Source organism: Panicum virgatum, chromosome 2N, assembly GCF_016808335.1.
Source record: "Panicum virgatum strain AP13 chromosome 2N, P.virgatum_v5, whole genome shotgun sequence".
Classification (NCBI taxonomy): Eukaryota; Viridiplantae; Streptophyta; class Magnoliopsida; order Poales; family Poaceae; genus Panicum; species Panicum virgatum.
In genome coordinates, this window is record NC_053146.1 from 60,607,375 (window position 1) to 60,623,059 (window position 15,685).

At 44.7% G+C, this 15,685-nt stretch overlaps 1 protein-coding gene and 1 long non-coding RNA gene across 2 annotated transcripts; one reads left to right on the top strand and one right to left on the bottom strand.

Moving 5' to 3' along the window:
* The first annotated feature begins 5,581 nt into the window (after positions 1 to 5,581).
* Positions 5,582 to 8,561, top strand: LOC120658953 (syntaxin-132-like). Its single transcript, XM_039937059.1, has 13 exons — positions 5,582 to 5,772; positions 6,035 to 6,142; positions 6,300 to 6,356; positions 6,513 to 6,561; positions 6,661 to 6,749; positions 6,824 to 6,897; positions 7,187 to 7,229; positions 7,310 to 7,370; positions 7,477 to 7,502; positions 7,580 to 7,657; positions 7,763 to 7,843; positions 7,980 to 8,045; positions 8,197 to 8,561. Exons 1-13 carry the CDS (start codon positions 5,755 to 5,757, stop codon positions 8,356 to 8,358), a joined length of 912 nt encoding a protein of 303 aa, XP_039792993.1. The 5' UTR covers positions 5,582 to 5,754; the 3' UTR covers positions 8,359 to 8,561.
* A 1,556-nt stretch (positions 8,562 to 10,117) lies between these two features.
* LOC120661549 lies at positions 10,118 to 12,444 on the bottom strand. The gene is made up of 2 exons (XR_005669934.1): positions 11,770 to 12,444; positions 10,118 to 11,637 (listed from the first exon to the last, which is right to left on the bottom strand). It is a non-coding gene; the product is annotated as an uncharacterized LOC120661549 (long non-coding RNA).
* Between the last annotated feature and the right edge of the window lie 3,241 nt (positions 12,445 to 15,685).

Consider the following 15,685-nt stretch of genomic DNA (forward strand, 5'->3'; position numbering starts at 1 on the left):
TATGATCAAGAGACTCACCGCGCCAGCTAGTGCCGCCACATGGTGCCGGGCATAACCATCCTGAGGCCTCGCCTGGTGTGCCTGCGGGTGAGTGTCAACATAAACTAGACAAGCCCGAGTCCGGGGTAAGTACCAGGTGAGGTAAGCCCTAAAGGAGCTGTCTGTGTGTGGTCCTGTTGGATGGTCCAAGTGCTCGTCTGCCTGTTCCCATTAGTCCACCACGACTGCATCTTGGTGAGCCAATCAGCTGAGCACGGCAAGCCTCTCCTTGACAACCTACAAAAGTGGACGACGAAGAATTGTTAGATTCGACACGAATGTATGAGCTAAGTTCATTCATAATTACCTGTGGTCCTGGCAACTGACACGCTCTAATGCGGTGGGCACCGGAAACTCCTGGCGCTGCCCAAACTATCTCATGACCCTCCAGAGGCAATATGCCTCAACCGCGATGTCGTAAACCAGGACGGCTGTAGTAAGCCACAGGCTCGCATTCGTGGAGCAGTGCGAAGACAGGCCTGCTGGTGTACGGGTAGCCACAGCCTCTGGGCTGTAAGGCTCCCAGAAAAGTCCTCGGGCGTCAGCAGGTCGAGCTCCGAAACAAACTCAGGATATGCGTGTCTAACCTGCGCATGCGCCCAGGACCTCTGCAGTCCGAATAAGTAAAATTAAAAGTACGCTAATGCATCGTGTAACAATGAATAGCAAAATTAGATTTGTTGCGAACGTACATGATGCCAGTTCCAGAGAGTTCCCATAGTGGGCCTGTCGTCCTCCTCGTCGCCGTACATGGCCCCGTGGTAAGGCTCGTGGCTGACGATGGGCCGACCATCGGCTAGCCTCTCGTACAACCAAAGTTGCAGCAGTAGTGGGCACCCCGCCAGGATAGCGTTGCCATGTGTCTTCCTGCAGCCATCGCAGAGTCCATGGTAAGTGGCTGCAAGTACCGCCTCACCCCAGCTGTAGGGCGGTACGTCCTCGTCCCCATCCGCAATCTCCTGTGCATACGGAAGGAGAATCCTATCGACCGAGTTGCCATGAGTGTTGTTGAACATGATGTAACCAAACAACCAAAGCAGGTATGCCTCCATCGATCTAGTCACACTGTACTCGTCGGCATCCGCAGGCAACAGGGTAGGCTGCATAAATAATTATGATTAATGGTTTCAACTGACAATGCAACATGTGAATTGTAACAATTAAACTTAAATATACAATGAATACGTACTGTAAACTGTAGAAACCAAGTCTTCGAATGACCTGCTGCTCGCGGGTGCGGGTTGATCGGACCTACTTCTTCCACGCGGTGAACCAGGACAAAACGGGCCTCCAGATCATCCTTCCACGAGGCCGCCACCACACGCAGACCTACAGCCTCCCCGACGATAGGGAGGCCGAGGAGGTAGGCCACGTCCTGCAGCGTAGGAGTCATCTCCCCACACGGGAGGTGGAACGTGTGTGTCTCCTGCCTCCATCTGTCAACGAGCGCCGTCAGGAGGGATCGGTCGAGCTGAACAAGCCCACCCTTGACAAGACGGCCCATAGTCAGTAGACCGGACTCACGTAACCTGTAGTAAACAAAATTGTCGAAACAAAGGAATATCAACGAATGCATAAGTGATAAACAATAATATTTCATTACATACCTGTCAACCCAATCGTGGTGTATAGAGATCTGCTTCCCAGGTGGACGAGGACGTAGCACCTCTAGGGCTCGGTGCTCAACTGCTGCAAAGAAAGACCTGTGGTTCGAGTCGATAACTGGGTCTAGCAAGGAGTCTATTTCCATACCTACATTCAAAAATATATGAGAATACATAGGTAAATATATGTTCCATACAAACTGGACGCATGATATTTATACATTACAGATAGGTTCGATACAAACTAGACCCATGATTGATACATAGGTACATATATGTTCCATATAAACTGGACGTACGATTACTACATATTACAGATAGGTTCGATACAAACTCCACGCACGATTAGTATATAGGTACAAACTGCACACTTGTGGATCATGACACCGAGTGCCTTCCACGAGCAATTCTCGCCGATGGTCGTCTGAACGTAGGAGGTGCTCCATCTCTAGGATTTCCGGAAGGACCGGCATCAGCAGCATCGTGAAGTGCATTCTGAGGACACTTCTTGTAGTTGTGACCCAATGCTCCACATTGGCTGCAACGCTTTTGTGCCTTGCTTGCCTCGGACTCGTCCATACCATTCCGAATATGATGTGTCTGACGGCGGCCTTTGCCTTTCTTAGTGGCTGGATCGGGAATAAACATCTTATCCTCATTATCCTGAATGAAAGGTCCCACTATTCCAATCCCATATACCTCATGTCCCCAGGTGGATACAACTGCTTCCTTGCTGAAGTAAGGTGACACAAATACTCCTGGCTGCAACCCAGACTCTGCACATGCCGCAATGAGATGCGAGCATGGCAAATGCAATAACTTAGGCTTCATGCGGGAGCAGAAGGCCTTGCCATCTACTGTAATCAAACTCTCATGTACCACCCTACCTCTTCGGATACCACGACCAGTTCTATCCTTGCATAGAACCTCAAATCTATGCTCCATTGTACCTGTCGATATGACGCGGTGTAGTTTGGCCTTTTCTATCTTCTGTTGCATATATTGTGCCACTCTTGTGCAAAACTGAATTTCGGGTTGCTGATGTTTATGCTTGCAGCCATGTAACGCTCTTTGAAATACTTCATGCACCCATACATGATGAACTCAACAATTCCCACAAGAGGAAAGGCACGACAACGCCGCATAACCATATTGAAACACTCTGCATGGTTCGTTGTCTGAATACCATACCGCATTCCGTTAGTATCATAAAGAAATGACCATTTCTCCTTAGGTGCACCTCGAATCCAGTGTGAAAATGGCTTCTCAATTGAATTCCTAGCCTCTGCAGCCTGACTCGTGCTGGTTCCTGATGCCCTTACCTTCACTTGCTCTGCGGTCAATTGATCAAACATCTGCCATAAAGCATTGAATTTTCTCTGTTGATTTTGGATGCACAACCTCTTAAACATGTTCTTAAGATCCTTGTTCTTGAAGTGGTCATAGAAATTTGCACCCATATGCCTAATGCACCACCTGTTGTGGACATCGGGCCATAATGGAGGCATTGTCGCATTTCCGCGTTGCAATTTCATTATTGATTGTAGCAGACCTGCATGTCTATCACTAATAAGTCACACATCTGGACGTGCAGCAACAACATGAACCTTTACTCATTTAAGGAACCAATACCAACTGTCTAAGTTCTCATTCTCAACAAATGCAAATGCGAGCGGAACTATTTAGTTGTTGTAATCTACCCCGATTGCGGTAAGTATCTGACCTTTATACCTTCCAGTCAGAAATGTGCCATCAATGCAGATCACCGGAAGACAACACTGAAATACCCTAACACAGGCACCTAGGCAAAAGAAGGCTCGTTGCAGAATGCTTTGCCCCCTAGTCACGGCTGGTACGGGGTATGTGTCATAAAAGCTTCCAGGATTTCTAGCAGCAACCTGGGATAACATACGAGGTAGGTTATCATATGAAGCCTCGTATGTGCCGAACCGCATCTCAAACACCTTTTATTTAGCCCGCCATGCCTTCAAATAACTAATGGTGTACTGGTAAGTCTGCTCAATGTGTCGAACAATCATTTTTGGCTCATAATTTAGGTTGTCCATAATCAACCCATATATTTGTTTTGCAACAAAGTCGCATGATATATTGCGATGCGAGGGCTGAACTTCTGACAGCAAACAAGTGTGCTCTGTCACAATGGAACATTTCCAGTTCGACTCTATTTTCCCTTGAATGCATGTACTCGCCATGGACATCCATCATTCACCCACTTCACCTCATATTCTTTACTGCCAGACTTCACAACTTTAAATTCTCGCTTCAATGATATTGCACATAGTCTCACAGCATCTTTTACGGCTTCAATGTTTGGATATGTTGCACTTTACACTACCTCATTCCCTCTGTACTCCCACTCCTGATTTCGTACATCTTCTACGACATGATTGCCAAAACCATGCTCCTTCCACTCTTTTGGCAATGAGTACTGCTTGTCATCAGATAAGCCCTCATATTCTTCCATCTCCATTGCGGCTTGGTCTTCTGCCTCCATCTCGTCCACGATGCTATGTATCCTCTCTCCCTCATCAGTAAGGCCCTGTGGTCCGATGTTTTGGTTCTCTATCTCTTCTGACTCATCTTGCTCAACATAGTTGGTCTCTCTTCGAATACTCGGGGTTGCTTGATCTGCACCATATTGGATTTCATTTTGTGTCTTCTCCCGAGTTTGAACAAGAATGGCCAGAGGCCACCCACGCTCTAGAGCTGCTTGCATGTACTTCTGCCAGTCATCAGTGCTGTGTATCATCATCAATTCTCATAAATCACTTTCTACTTCCCAATTAACAAGAGAATGGATGGTCATCACATGTGTCTCCGGATCAACACGGAACCCACGTTGCAGCCACTTATATATGGAAACAAAACTCCTCTTCAGAGGTTTATCTATGACGCTAAATGTGCACTTAAAGGCAGAAATGTCTACTCCATTTGGCCCATACAAAATGTTGTAGTCACCAAAAAATACTTGAAACTGCATATTGCTCGACATATTTGTATATCACAGAATACTTATCGAGTTATACTCTTTACTTCACTACCTTATTCAATAATCCGTAAAAACTAAATATGGATTTCAACTACAACAGTTAAGTATTCATAACTACGTGATGACACTCAAATTCTATACTGCATATGCGAAATTCTATTCTAAATCGTAATTAATTTATAAACATGTCTCTAATAGTACTGCAATTGTAATAATAAACGCGTAGTCTTAATTTCCTAAACTAATAATAAACGTGTATCCTTAAACTCCTACTTAAATTGGTTCTACTATAGCACTAATTAAATTTAATTACTCTACAATATCAATGAAAAAATACATAAGTTAAATATAATTACCTGCAGATCACAAGTGCGCAATCCGGCAGGGCTTCGCCGCTTCCCTTCTCCTCACCCCTCTCTTTTTTTTCTGGATTTTTGGACTCAAATGATGAGGGAATGGGGGTGGGGGCTTATATAGAGGGAGGACCCCGTCGCCTGTTGGGGGGGACGACCCCCCCCCCCCCCCCGCCGAACCCCCGCACTGCGCTGACCGAGGACCAGTTTGTAATTTTTTTTAAAAAAAAGCCTATCGCCCCTGCTTGGAACGGCCATATATTTTTGAAATTTTATTTTTTTAAATATAAAAATGAAAAAAAAAACTTTAACGACCTATACAATTTGGGCCGGATGCGCTAGTACCAGCCCAGCCCGTTAAATCCGGGCTACATATATATATGGACCATTCGAAGATCAGGTAAAATAAGATAATAAAAGGGCCTTCTCTTCCCTTCAAGGCCACCGGCCTGCATTCCTTCTCCCATCCATTGGCAGCGCCTTCATTACCATTGATTACGCATTGAGTCTCTTTAGTTAGTTGCTAAACCCGGTTGTTTGCTAGTTAATTGTTTCTAGTGCAGGCCGGCGTCGCCAGTGTCATCCTTGCTAACTACTACTAGTTTATTACGGCTTATCATCCTAGCCCGGAACGGCGTCTCCAAAGTCCTGTGAGCACACCATTTCCTTCTCGATCGGCCTGCTGTTCTTCACTCGCACGAGAAACCCAAGGGAGGCCTGCTCCGTCTCTTTCTCTAGGGACGACAAGATGAACAATCTTCTCACGGTATGTTCGTTCACTCCCTTGTTCCAAGATTGTCCCTCCTTTTCTTTATTTCTACTTTTCATGATCGGTAGTTAGGCTGTATGGAGACAGTGATCCCGTCATGCTCAGAAAATCTGACTTTGAAGCCTAACTGGCTTTCTTGTCGGGATAACCTGTGAAGACCGGGATGCCAAATTCAGTGCTGCAGGATCTGTGGTAACTGTGGATGATCTACTGATACGCCCTTTTGGAACCGATGTGGGTTCTGTTAATTCGATGACAGGATTCCTTTGAAAGCGAAGACAAGCCGGAAAGGGAGAGGGACGTTGAGATGGGGAATCGAAATCCGAAGGACAACTCGGATTATGGTCTCAAAGACTTCTTTGGAGAGGTTTGATCTTCGGTTTATAATGAAACCACAAGTGCAGATCTGAATTCTGTATCAACTCTGTCTTTCCAAAAAAAAAATCTGTATCAACTTTTCCTATATACGGTTTGGAATATTTCTTCATACTTTCTTACAAGGGAAGAGTTTTCTTATTCGCTAGGTCAAAGATATTGAAATGCTTTTGGATAAGATGTCCAACATAGTTCACAAGCTTCAGGTAACTATTGCTCTCTCTGTTTTTTTTTAGTTTGCTCAGAAATATTAGTTATCCATGACACCATGACCATACCTTTATTTTCCTGCATTTTCCTCGTCATTCATTTTTGAACCATTCATTATACACACAGCTTTTTTTTTCTCTGCAAATCTGCAGGAAGCTAATGAGGAGTCAAAGTCAGTCACTAAGGCGTCTGCAATGAAAGGTGCAGCTTCACTTGTTGACAAAGACAAATATATTCATTTCTTAGCAGAATGATCTAACTGAAAGTCTGAAACATTTGTCCAAATATCATGCCTTCCAGCGATCAAAGGGCGCATGGAGAAGGATATTGATGAAGTAGGGAAGATCGCACGCAACGTAAAAGTGAAGTTGGAACAAATGGACAGAAATGTACAGACAACCTGACCTTTAGTATGTGATGCGCATGATGCTCGTCACGGCTCATTCTCCTTTTCGGTGTGCAGAATCTTGAGAACAGAAAGAAGCCAGGGTGTGGGAAGGGCACGAGCGTAGATCGATCAAGGATGTCAATGACCATGTAAGATCTTCATGGATTTGTTGTGCATATGTAAAGCATCTAGAGTGATCCGGCTCAACTGAATACTGCTAAGCACTAGCTAGTTGTTGCTTACCCTAACACTGAGAGATAAAGTAAACAAATTCAAATTGGTTTGCTGTTTATAACTTTTTCAAGATCTTTGGCCAGCTTATGAGTTAGTCCGCGATAATTTGAATTTGGATAGAGATTACTAGTTGCATGTATGGCATATATTACTTGTTCAATATAAAAAAAAATTAACCGACAAAAAAGTGAAATTTGGTCACAGTGCATTGAAGAAGAAGCTGAAAGAAAGAATGAACGATTTCCAGGTGCTATTCCTTACTCCCTTCATCTTCCATGTAAAATAGAATGAAAGCTTTGACATCACATTATTAAGTATCCTTAACAGAATCTAAGGCAAACCATACAAGAAGAGTACCGAGAAGTTGTAGAGAGGAGGATCTTCACAGGTCAGAAAAAACATCCATTGTTCTCTTTTACCATCATCTTGATCTGAGTTACCTTGTGAACATATATATATTTACAAACCTCAATCTTGAACTTGAACTTGAACAGTCACCGGAACAAAGCCTTCTGAAGAGGTGAGGGCGCTGGTTCTACTAAACTAGGTACAGTGAATGCTAACATTTTCTGATCACAATTTTGGCACAATGACTAGGTGATCGACCGTCTCATTGAGACTGGCAGCAGTGAACAGATCTTCGAGAGAGCAATTCAGGGGACTGGACGAGGGCAGGTCAGTTAGCACTAAAGCTTATTTGGTTCTGTTAAAATGATAATGTTCCTCTCAGTGTGTTAACTATTGTCGTTTCGTGTTTCATTATTTGCATTTGAGGTATAGATTCTTGCAACAGTTGAAGAAATTCAGGAACGTCATGATGCAGTCATGGAGATTGAGAAAAGGCTTATGGAACTGCAACAGGTAGTTTTGGCAAGATGGCATCTTTGATGTTTTTGTTGTCATATAATCTACTAACTTATAACATGTTAAGAGTTGATACGTTGCCTCCCAAATTCGCCTTGATCAGTTAAACACGGTATGTTCTGTTTCTTTTCAGATTTTCGCAGACATGGCAGCACTCGTTGATGCGCAAGGAGAGATTCTAGACAATATACAGAATCAGGTTTGTCACTTGTGCTCTTGCTCTGATTAATCTTAACTTAATCTGAATAACAGAAAAAAAAATCAGATTTTTTCAAAGAAAAAAACTTCAGATTTTCATCAGTGCTCTTGGAAATTCTGCCATGCTTACTAGCTGATGCCTTAACTGTCAGGTTCAAAATGCTGTGAACCATGTGGTTACTGGTACTGAAGCGCTACGCACTGCAAAGAGCCTGCAGAAGAAATCAAGAAAGTGCATGATGATTGCAATTATCCTTCTGATTATAATTGCTGTGATCATTGTCCTTTCCATTTTAAAGCCTTGGGCTAAGTAAAGGAGGGGGGCAGAAAAGAAATATACTAGTACTGTCTTCTGTTGCGTGTTTTGTAAATCTAGGCTAGTACGGTTCTTGTGAGTTGCGACACCTCTCTTGGCTATTACAATCTGAAAGTTTTATTTATGTACTTGAAAAAGCGTCATAAAGGCCAAAAAGTTTACATTGGATGTACATTGTTGCAAACCAAATGAAATTTCAGTTTATCATGCTGGTTTTCTTCCCTGAAATTAAAACTAGGTTCAGTTGCTTGGAGTTCAACCTGAAAAGCGAAAACACTGCTGTCCTCATAAAAACTTTGCGTTCTTTTCTGCATGCCATCATCATACATATGCTTGACCGTGATTCACTTTCTTAGAAACCACCACAAGAATTGGATTGGAATAATAATCACGTTCTTATACTTTTTCGATAGGGATCCACGAATCCAACTCTGTTTTGGCCCACTCAAAAAAAAATCTCTGTTCTGGCAACCAATCACAACGGCGATCAAGGAATGAGCATATTCAAGATCGCTTCGACGAGTACGACGTGGATTCAAGGGCTCGCCGTCTCCGACACGGCAGGCTCGTCGCCCGCCTGGGCAGATAGGCAGGGTGCCCGGACTTCGTCGCCGCCGGCACCAAGATCGTTGGGCTGAACACGTCATCCTACCACTTCACGACCGTTAACTTCGTCTTCGACGCCGCAGCGCGGCTGGTGTCCGCCACCCCTCCTTTCCGATCGCCCAAGAAGTCCGCCACGTTCTGGGCGGTCGGCGGCACCGTCTACGCGCTGGACCTCGTCGCCGACGAATCCCGGCACGCCAAGGAGCGCTGCCACTTCGAGAGGCTGGGCCCGAGCCACGGTGCCACTACGGGACCTGGCAGTGGGAAGCCCTGCCGCCGCCGCCGTTCATCAGCAAGCCCAGGACGGGCCGCCTCACGGCCCACGCCGTGCACCCGGACGGCGCCAGGGTGTTGCTGTCCTTCTACGAGACGGGGACGTTTTCCTTCGACGGCGAACGCCTGGAGTGGGCGCGCCACGGCGGCTGGGGCCTGCCGTTCGACGGCGAGGCGTTCTACGTCCGCGACCTGGGCGCGTGGGTCGGCCTCTGCTCGCGGCACCGGGGGCGCCTCGCAAGGTCAGTCTCACAGATGGATAGAGAGTGTGAAGGGACGCCGCCACAAGATCGAAGAGCGCTCCTGCAAGGCTTCCGCCGTCCAGGCCGCCTCCTACACCTACCGGCTAAGAGTCAGGACGCAGGACACGTTAGCTGTGTTTTCCATGTATATATATGCTACCCTGCAATTCAACTACGTTTCGTGCCACCAACACCCGTGCCTGGCCACCGGCATAAGGCGCGTCAAAACCGTCACTGGTACTAAATTGAATAACCGCACAAGCTGCCACACCATTACCACTGCATACTTGTGAATACAAATAATACCAAAAAAAAGAGTCGTTCACAAACAAGCATACAGTGCTTGTTGGGTAGAAAGAACCGTCCTAAAAACTTTTTAAAAAAGAAGACACAACCTGATGCCCTTTTATATCCCAGGAGATCAACAAAAACACAAAATTCCGATTTCACTTCACAACATGAAACTATATTGTCTAACTTTGGCAGAATCCGAACGAAATTGGGATAAGGATTCGATTATCAAATTACTAGTGCTGACAGTCTTAAGCCTGGAAGCAAAATTCACTACATAGGCCATCAGTAGGAAGCATGTATAAGTAGAAAATTAGAAATGAATGCCTTGATGGTTTGATATACCACATTAATAGCAAAGCTTTAACTCATTGCTCCATATAAGATTGCCTCATTTCGATAGGAAACCGAAAAAATAATACATAAGTTTGTTCTGAATGCTAATATTCTAACTCAATTACAAATGGGTCCTAGTAACATCGCTTGTTCTTCAAGAGCAGTGACACTCTGCCAGCCTCCTAGATAGAGGAGCCAGCATCTCAATTTCGTTTTATTTCTTCTGCCGCACAACAGAAAAGGTTAAGACTCAGTTCTTGAAGTGACCCAGCAACTCCACACAGCCCGGTTCTTTTATTGCAAGAACTGAACCTTCTCTTTTACTTCCAGTAGCTCATCATCCTTCTGCATCAACTGTGCCAAGCAATTCTCAAGTTCAATGAACCTGGCAGATAATTTTATTTATCATCTTGTGAGATCTGGTAGGACTCTCTTAAGCAAGATAGCTGTTATATTCTTCAAGGCTTACACTGCAATAAAACAAATAAAAGGATCATATCCATTCAAGAATTAATCTGTAACTTTGCTCACTGCTGTCAGGTCTTTTTTTTATTCATTAAATTTTGTACAGTGGAAAGACATCCTTTATAAGAAACTACTTCACATGAGTAAACCTTTCAGAATAGCTACTTGGCCTGTTTAGAGATATGCTACTGGCACATATTGGAGCAACTATTTTGTATCTTTCCTGATAAATCTAATCTGACTGTGAATAATATTTTTAGCAGTAAATTTCATGCTATAAATAAAGGTGATCCGATGGAAAAAATACTACATTGCAAAGCATAAGCTTATCTGGGAATTCTTGCATGATGGTGAGCAAAAAGTAATTCAGTGCTTTGATATTACTGCTTGAAGTGTCCTCATGAGATTCCACAAGTAATTGGGGAAAATGACGCATAGTGAGGGTCCTCATGATTAGCCAATATACAACTTAATCAGCAGCATGCAAACAATGTCGCTATTAGAAACAATCTCAGGACAAAATGTAATATGAGCATCCCCTATCTCAAGCTAAGATCATAATAAGTAAACCCAGACTAAACAAAAATATCATATACTGCTGGCAATCTAGTCCATTTTATCCCACCTTCTGAGGTATATGCAAAATAAAGCACGAAATAGCATGAAAAACTAGAGATAAACAAGCATGGCTCATAACTATGCAAATTTTATCTTGAGAAACCTAGAGATAAACAAGCATGGCTCATAACTATGCAAATTTTATCTCGAGTATCCTCTTCCTCCTCTGTAATAATCAGCAAAAATATGTACCAGCACACAGAAGCAAAACCAATGATCCAAAACTACATATGTACACAGGAAAATAATTCATACTGTCAACGAAAGGCATGTCCCTCCTTTAGGTACACCTATCCAATCACTAATAATCTAAATAGCATGAAATGTAAAGCTCGAGTGCCAATCTCCTAATTATTAAATTGCAATAAACCAAGCACCTCACAGTTGAAAAGTTGCCACACGTAACTTAATCATAACTTCCTGCAAAATGAATTCGATAAATTTACCTGCAATAGTGTAAGATGAGATCACAGAATTCTCAGCATGTCTTATCATGGTACTTAAAACATTCTGTGTAATGGGCGCACCAGGAACAAATGCAGTGCAATCAGTTAAGCAATTGTCAAGGGAACACTTACTCATGCCTTTGCACAGTTGGTTACTCGAATCCGACAGTCTGGCTTCACATCAGGCATGCATGATCCCGGAGCAGGCAGATCCGACGAACGCAACCGTCGGCCCCGGCCATTTGCAGCCCTCCCTCTGAAGCCTGTGGTTGCTTCTCCATACGCGCCGCCGTCACCACCCGTTGCCGCTGCTCGAAGCGGGACACGCGCCGCCGCAGCTCATACCGGTGCCCGCTACCCCCATTGCAGCCCAGGGCCGCTGCTTGCGCCGCCATCCCCGCTGGAGGACACGGATCAAGCGAGCCGCGCGCCACGGGTCGAGGGGGCCGCCGCCTACGCCACCGCCAAGGAGTAGAGCGCCGAGCAGGGGGCCGATTCGAATCCCTGGCGGCGACCGGCAGGGCGTGCGCAGGCCGACTCCCCAGCGGCTAGAGGCGGCGGCGTGCGGGGCCCGACTTCACGGCGGCGACCGGCGGCAGCGGCGTGGTCGTGGTCGCTTGCTCCTGACAGAAACGAGAAGAGGAGATCAGAAATTGTAAGGAAACGGGAGAAATGAAGGACGAAAACAAATTATGAAAAGAGAATGATAATTAGGAATAATAATCTTTCCTACATATGAGTTTTTTTAACTCATATGAGTTCTTTTTAGACATTAGCACATGGTAGTATTATTCGCCATAAAAATGCCCGATTTTGATATATCTGCACTGTGGCAGAATAGACTTAAATACTCCGTAGCAAAGACCTTTTTATACTCGACATGAGTGTTAACTACCAGTGACAGGTAACCGTAAGACTAGATAGAACTGGAGCAACCCTGCAAGAAGAGAAATACTCAGTTTTACGCTGAAAGGTTCAGGATAGATACCTGCCCTAGCTATCTAGAATGACACACGTGGATCACGAGATGGGTGATCTTTCTAGGAGAAATTGGAGCCCTCATGAATGACTATGGCACTCTCTATGCATACGGCACTAATCTAGTCGATAGAGGTAAAAAATTGCCAGACTTGATGAGTTGTGGAATTTCGATACATCTGCACTGCAGCAGAGTAGACTTAATACTCCTTAGCAATGACCTTTTGATACTCGACATAAGTGTTAACCACCTGACCGGAAATTGTAGATTACAACTGGAGCCACCCCTGCAAGAACAGAAATGGATTTCTTAAGTTACTCAGTTTTATGCTGAAAAGGTCAGGATAGATACCTGCCTTAGCTATCTAGAATGAACAATGTTTTGCAAAGACTAAAAAAATATTATACTTATGTCCTGCATTTTTCTGACGCTGTGGTTATTCCACAGCAACACTTGCCCCCAGAGACTCATTTTCTTGATATAGTGATATACACAAAACGCGATCGGCCCACACTTACTCTTTTTTTGTATGCAGGTCAGACAAACTTTTGTTTCACTCAATTGCAGATAGTTTGTTTCGTTTCTTTCTAGATGTATCAGATGGAAACATAATCAAAGACTATCTTAATATCTGTTATGAATAGCATTTGTAGTCATCATGAGGGCTCTAGGCCCGAATATATACATGTACAAGTATTAGGAAATATACACAAAACCCCTTATACAATGGGGAAACTACAAGATACACATATATATCTAACACACCCCCTCAAACTCAAGGTGGATCAACGACACTGAGTTTGGAGAGATAGAACCTGTGCTGAACTCTGGTCTGTGCCTTCGTAAAGAAATCTGCCAACTGAAGCTCTGAAGGCATATACTGAAGAGTAATAACATCATCATGTACCTGTGCTCGTGTATATGAAGCATCAACACCAATGTGTTTAGTAAGCTCATGCTTCACCGGATCACGAGCAATGCTGATGGCACATGTACTGTTAGACAAAAGAGGAGTCGGCCCATAAACAGAAACACCAAAATCCTCAAGCAACCATCGCAGCCAAGTAACCTCTGCTGTCACAAGAGCCAAAGCTCGCAACTCAGCCTCTGCACTCGAACGAGAAAACTGCTACTTGCTTCTTAGTCTTCTAAGTAATGAGAGAACCACCAAGAAAAACACAGTTAGCAGAAAGAGATCGACGATCAGAGGAATCACTAGCCCAAGTAGCATCAGAATATGGCTGAAGCTGTAAGGAGCTGGAGCGCGGAAAGAACAAGCGACGAGATATGGTCCCACGAAGATAACGTAGAACACGAAGGAGATGACTATAGTGAAGCTGAGTGGGAGCAGACACAAACTGACTCAGGATATGTACATCATATGAGATATCAGGACGAGTAACACCAAGATAGACAAGACTCCCAACAATATGACGATAACGAGTGGGATCTGCAAGAAGCCCCCCATCGGTGGCACGAAGATGAACATTAAGTTCCATGGGAGTCTCTACAGTACGATGGTCAGTGAGAGAAGCACGATCAAGAAGATCCTGAATGTATTTTTCTTGCGATAGATAAAAACCCTGAGGTGTGGAAGAAACCTCGATCCCAAGAAAGTAACGGAGAGGACCTAGATCAGACATAAGAAACTGTTCACTGAGACGTGCCTTCACAAAGACAATAAACTGAGGGTCATCTCCTGTGATGATCATGTCATCAACATAAAGAAGGAGAAGAGTCCGACCACAAGAGGAAGTGTGAACAAAGAGCGCAGGATCATGAGTACTGGCAGAAAAGCCAGCAGCAGTGACCACAGAGGCAAAACGCTGAAACCAAGCACGAGGAGCTTGCTTGAGGCCATAAAGCGAGCGGCGAAGACGACAAACCATACCCTCAGGGACCGAATACCCAGGTGGCGGCTGCATATACACTTCCTCACGGAGTTCACCATTAAGAAAGGCATTCTTCACATCAAGCTAAGATATAGACCACTCACGAACAGAAGCCACAACAAGGAGAGTGTGAACCGTGGTCATATGAGCCACAGGTGCAAAAAGTCTCATCATAGTTCCGACCATGCTCTTGCTGAAAACCACGCGCTACAAGACGAGCTTTGTAGCGCTCAAGAGAACCATCAGAGCGGGTCTTAACCTTGTAAACCCACTTACAAGTGATAGGACGGACATGTGCAGGAATGGGAACAAGATCCCATGTGCCAGTGCGCTCAAGAGCAGCAATCTCCTCTGCCATAGCATGCTGTCATTCCTGATGATGAATGGCATCACGATAAGAAGTAGGCTCAGAAAGAACAGTACCAGTAAATCCAAGCCTATCAGGAGGCCGAATTGACTGTCGATCACGAAGAGCATACCGTGTAGAACCCACAGCAGAAGTTGTCTCATCAGGAAGAGATGATACATCAGAAGAAGATGAATCATCAAGATGAGAAGGTGCAACAGAGGTAGATGGCTCATCAGAAGGAGATGGCACATCAGAAGATGGTTTCGCAACCCGTCGAGTACGTGTGTAAACACGTGTGACAGGCGGTTTACTGTCATAAGCAGTGCCCACAGGAACCGGTGGAATATCCTCCGAAAAAGAAGGTACCACAGATGAAGGAGCCATAGAAGAAGACTCCACAAGTGAAGGAACTACAGGAGACTCGACAGAAACCTCAGAGGAAGGCACTAGATGTGGAGGGGCAATAGGAGTATCAGGAGGAAACAGTAGGAAAGAGAGTGGCTCAATGACAGATGCATGAGAAGCATCAGGAGAAGGACGAGGATAAAAAGGACGAGACTCATCAAAAGTAACATCTCGTGAAACCCTTATCCGACGGCCAACAGATCCCAACAACGATACCCCTTATGCTCAGCACTATATCCCAAGAAAACACACTCAACAGATTGAGCGGTCAGCTTAGTGCGCTCACGAGGTGCAAGAAGCACATAGCACACACATCCAAAAAGGCGAAGACAAGAATAGTCAAGAAGCTTACCACTAAGACGCTCATACGGAATCCCACCATGAAGAGAGGATGAGGGCTGAATATTAATCAGATAAGTGGCA

Excerpts from the sequence above, each read along its gene's own strand:
- LOC120658953 (XM_039937059.1), top strand. Across the intron at positions 6,143-6,299 it reads TCAAAGACTTCTTTGGAGAG|GTCAAAGATATTGAAATGCT; the intron begins GTTTGATCTTCG and ends CTTATTCGCTAG. Across the intron at positions 7,503-7,579 it reads GAACAAAGCCTTCTGAAGAG|GTGATCGACCGTCTCATTGA; the intron begins GTGAGGGCGCTG and ends CACAATGACTAG.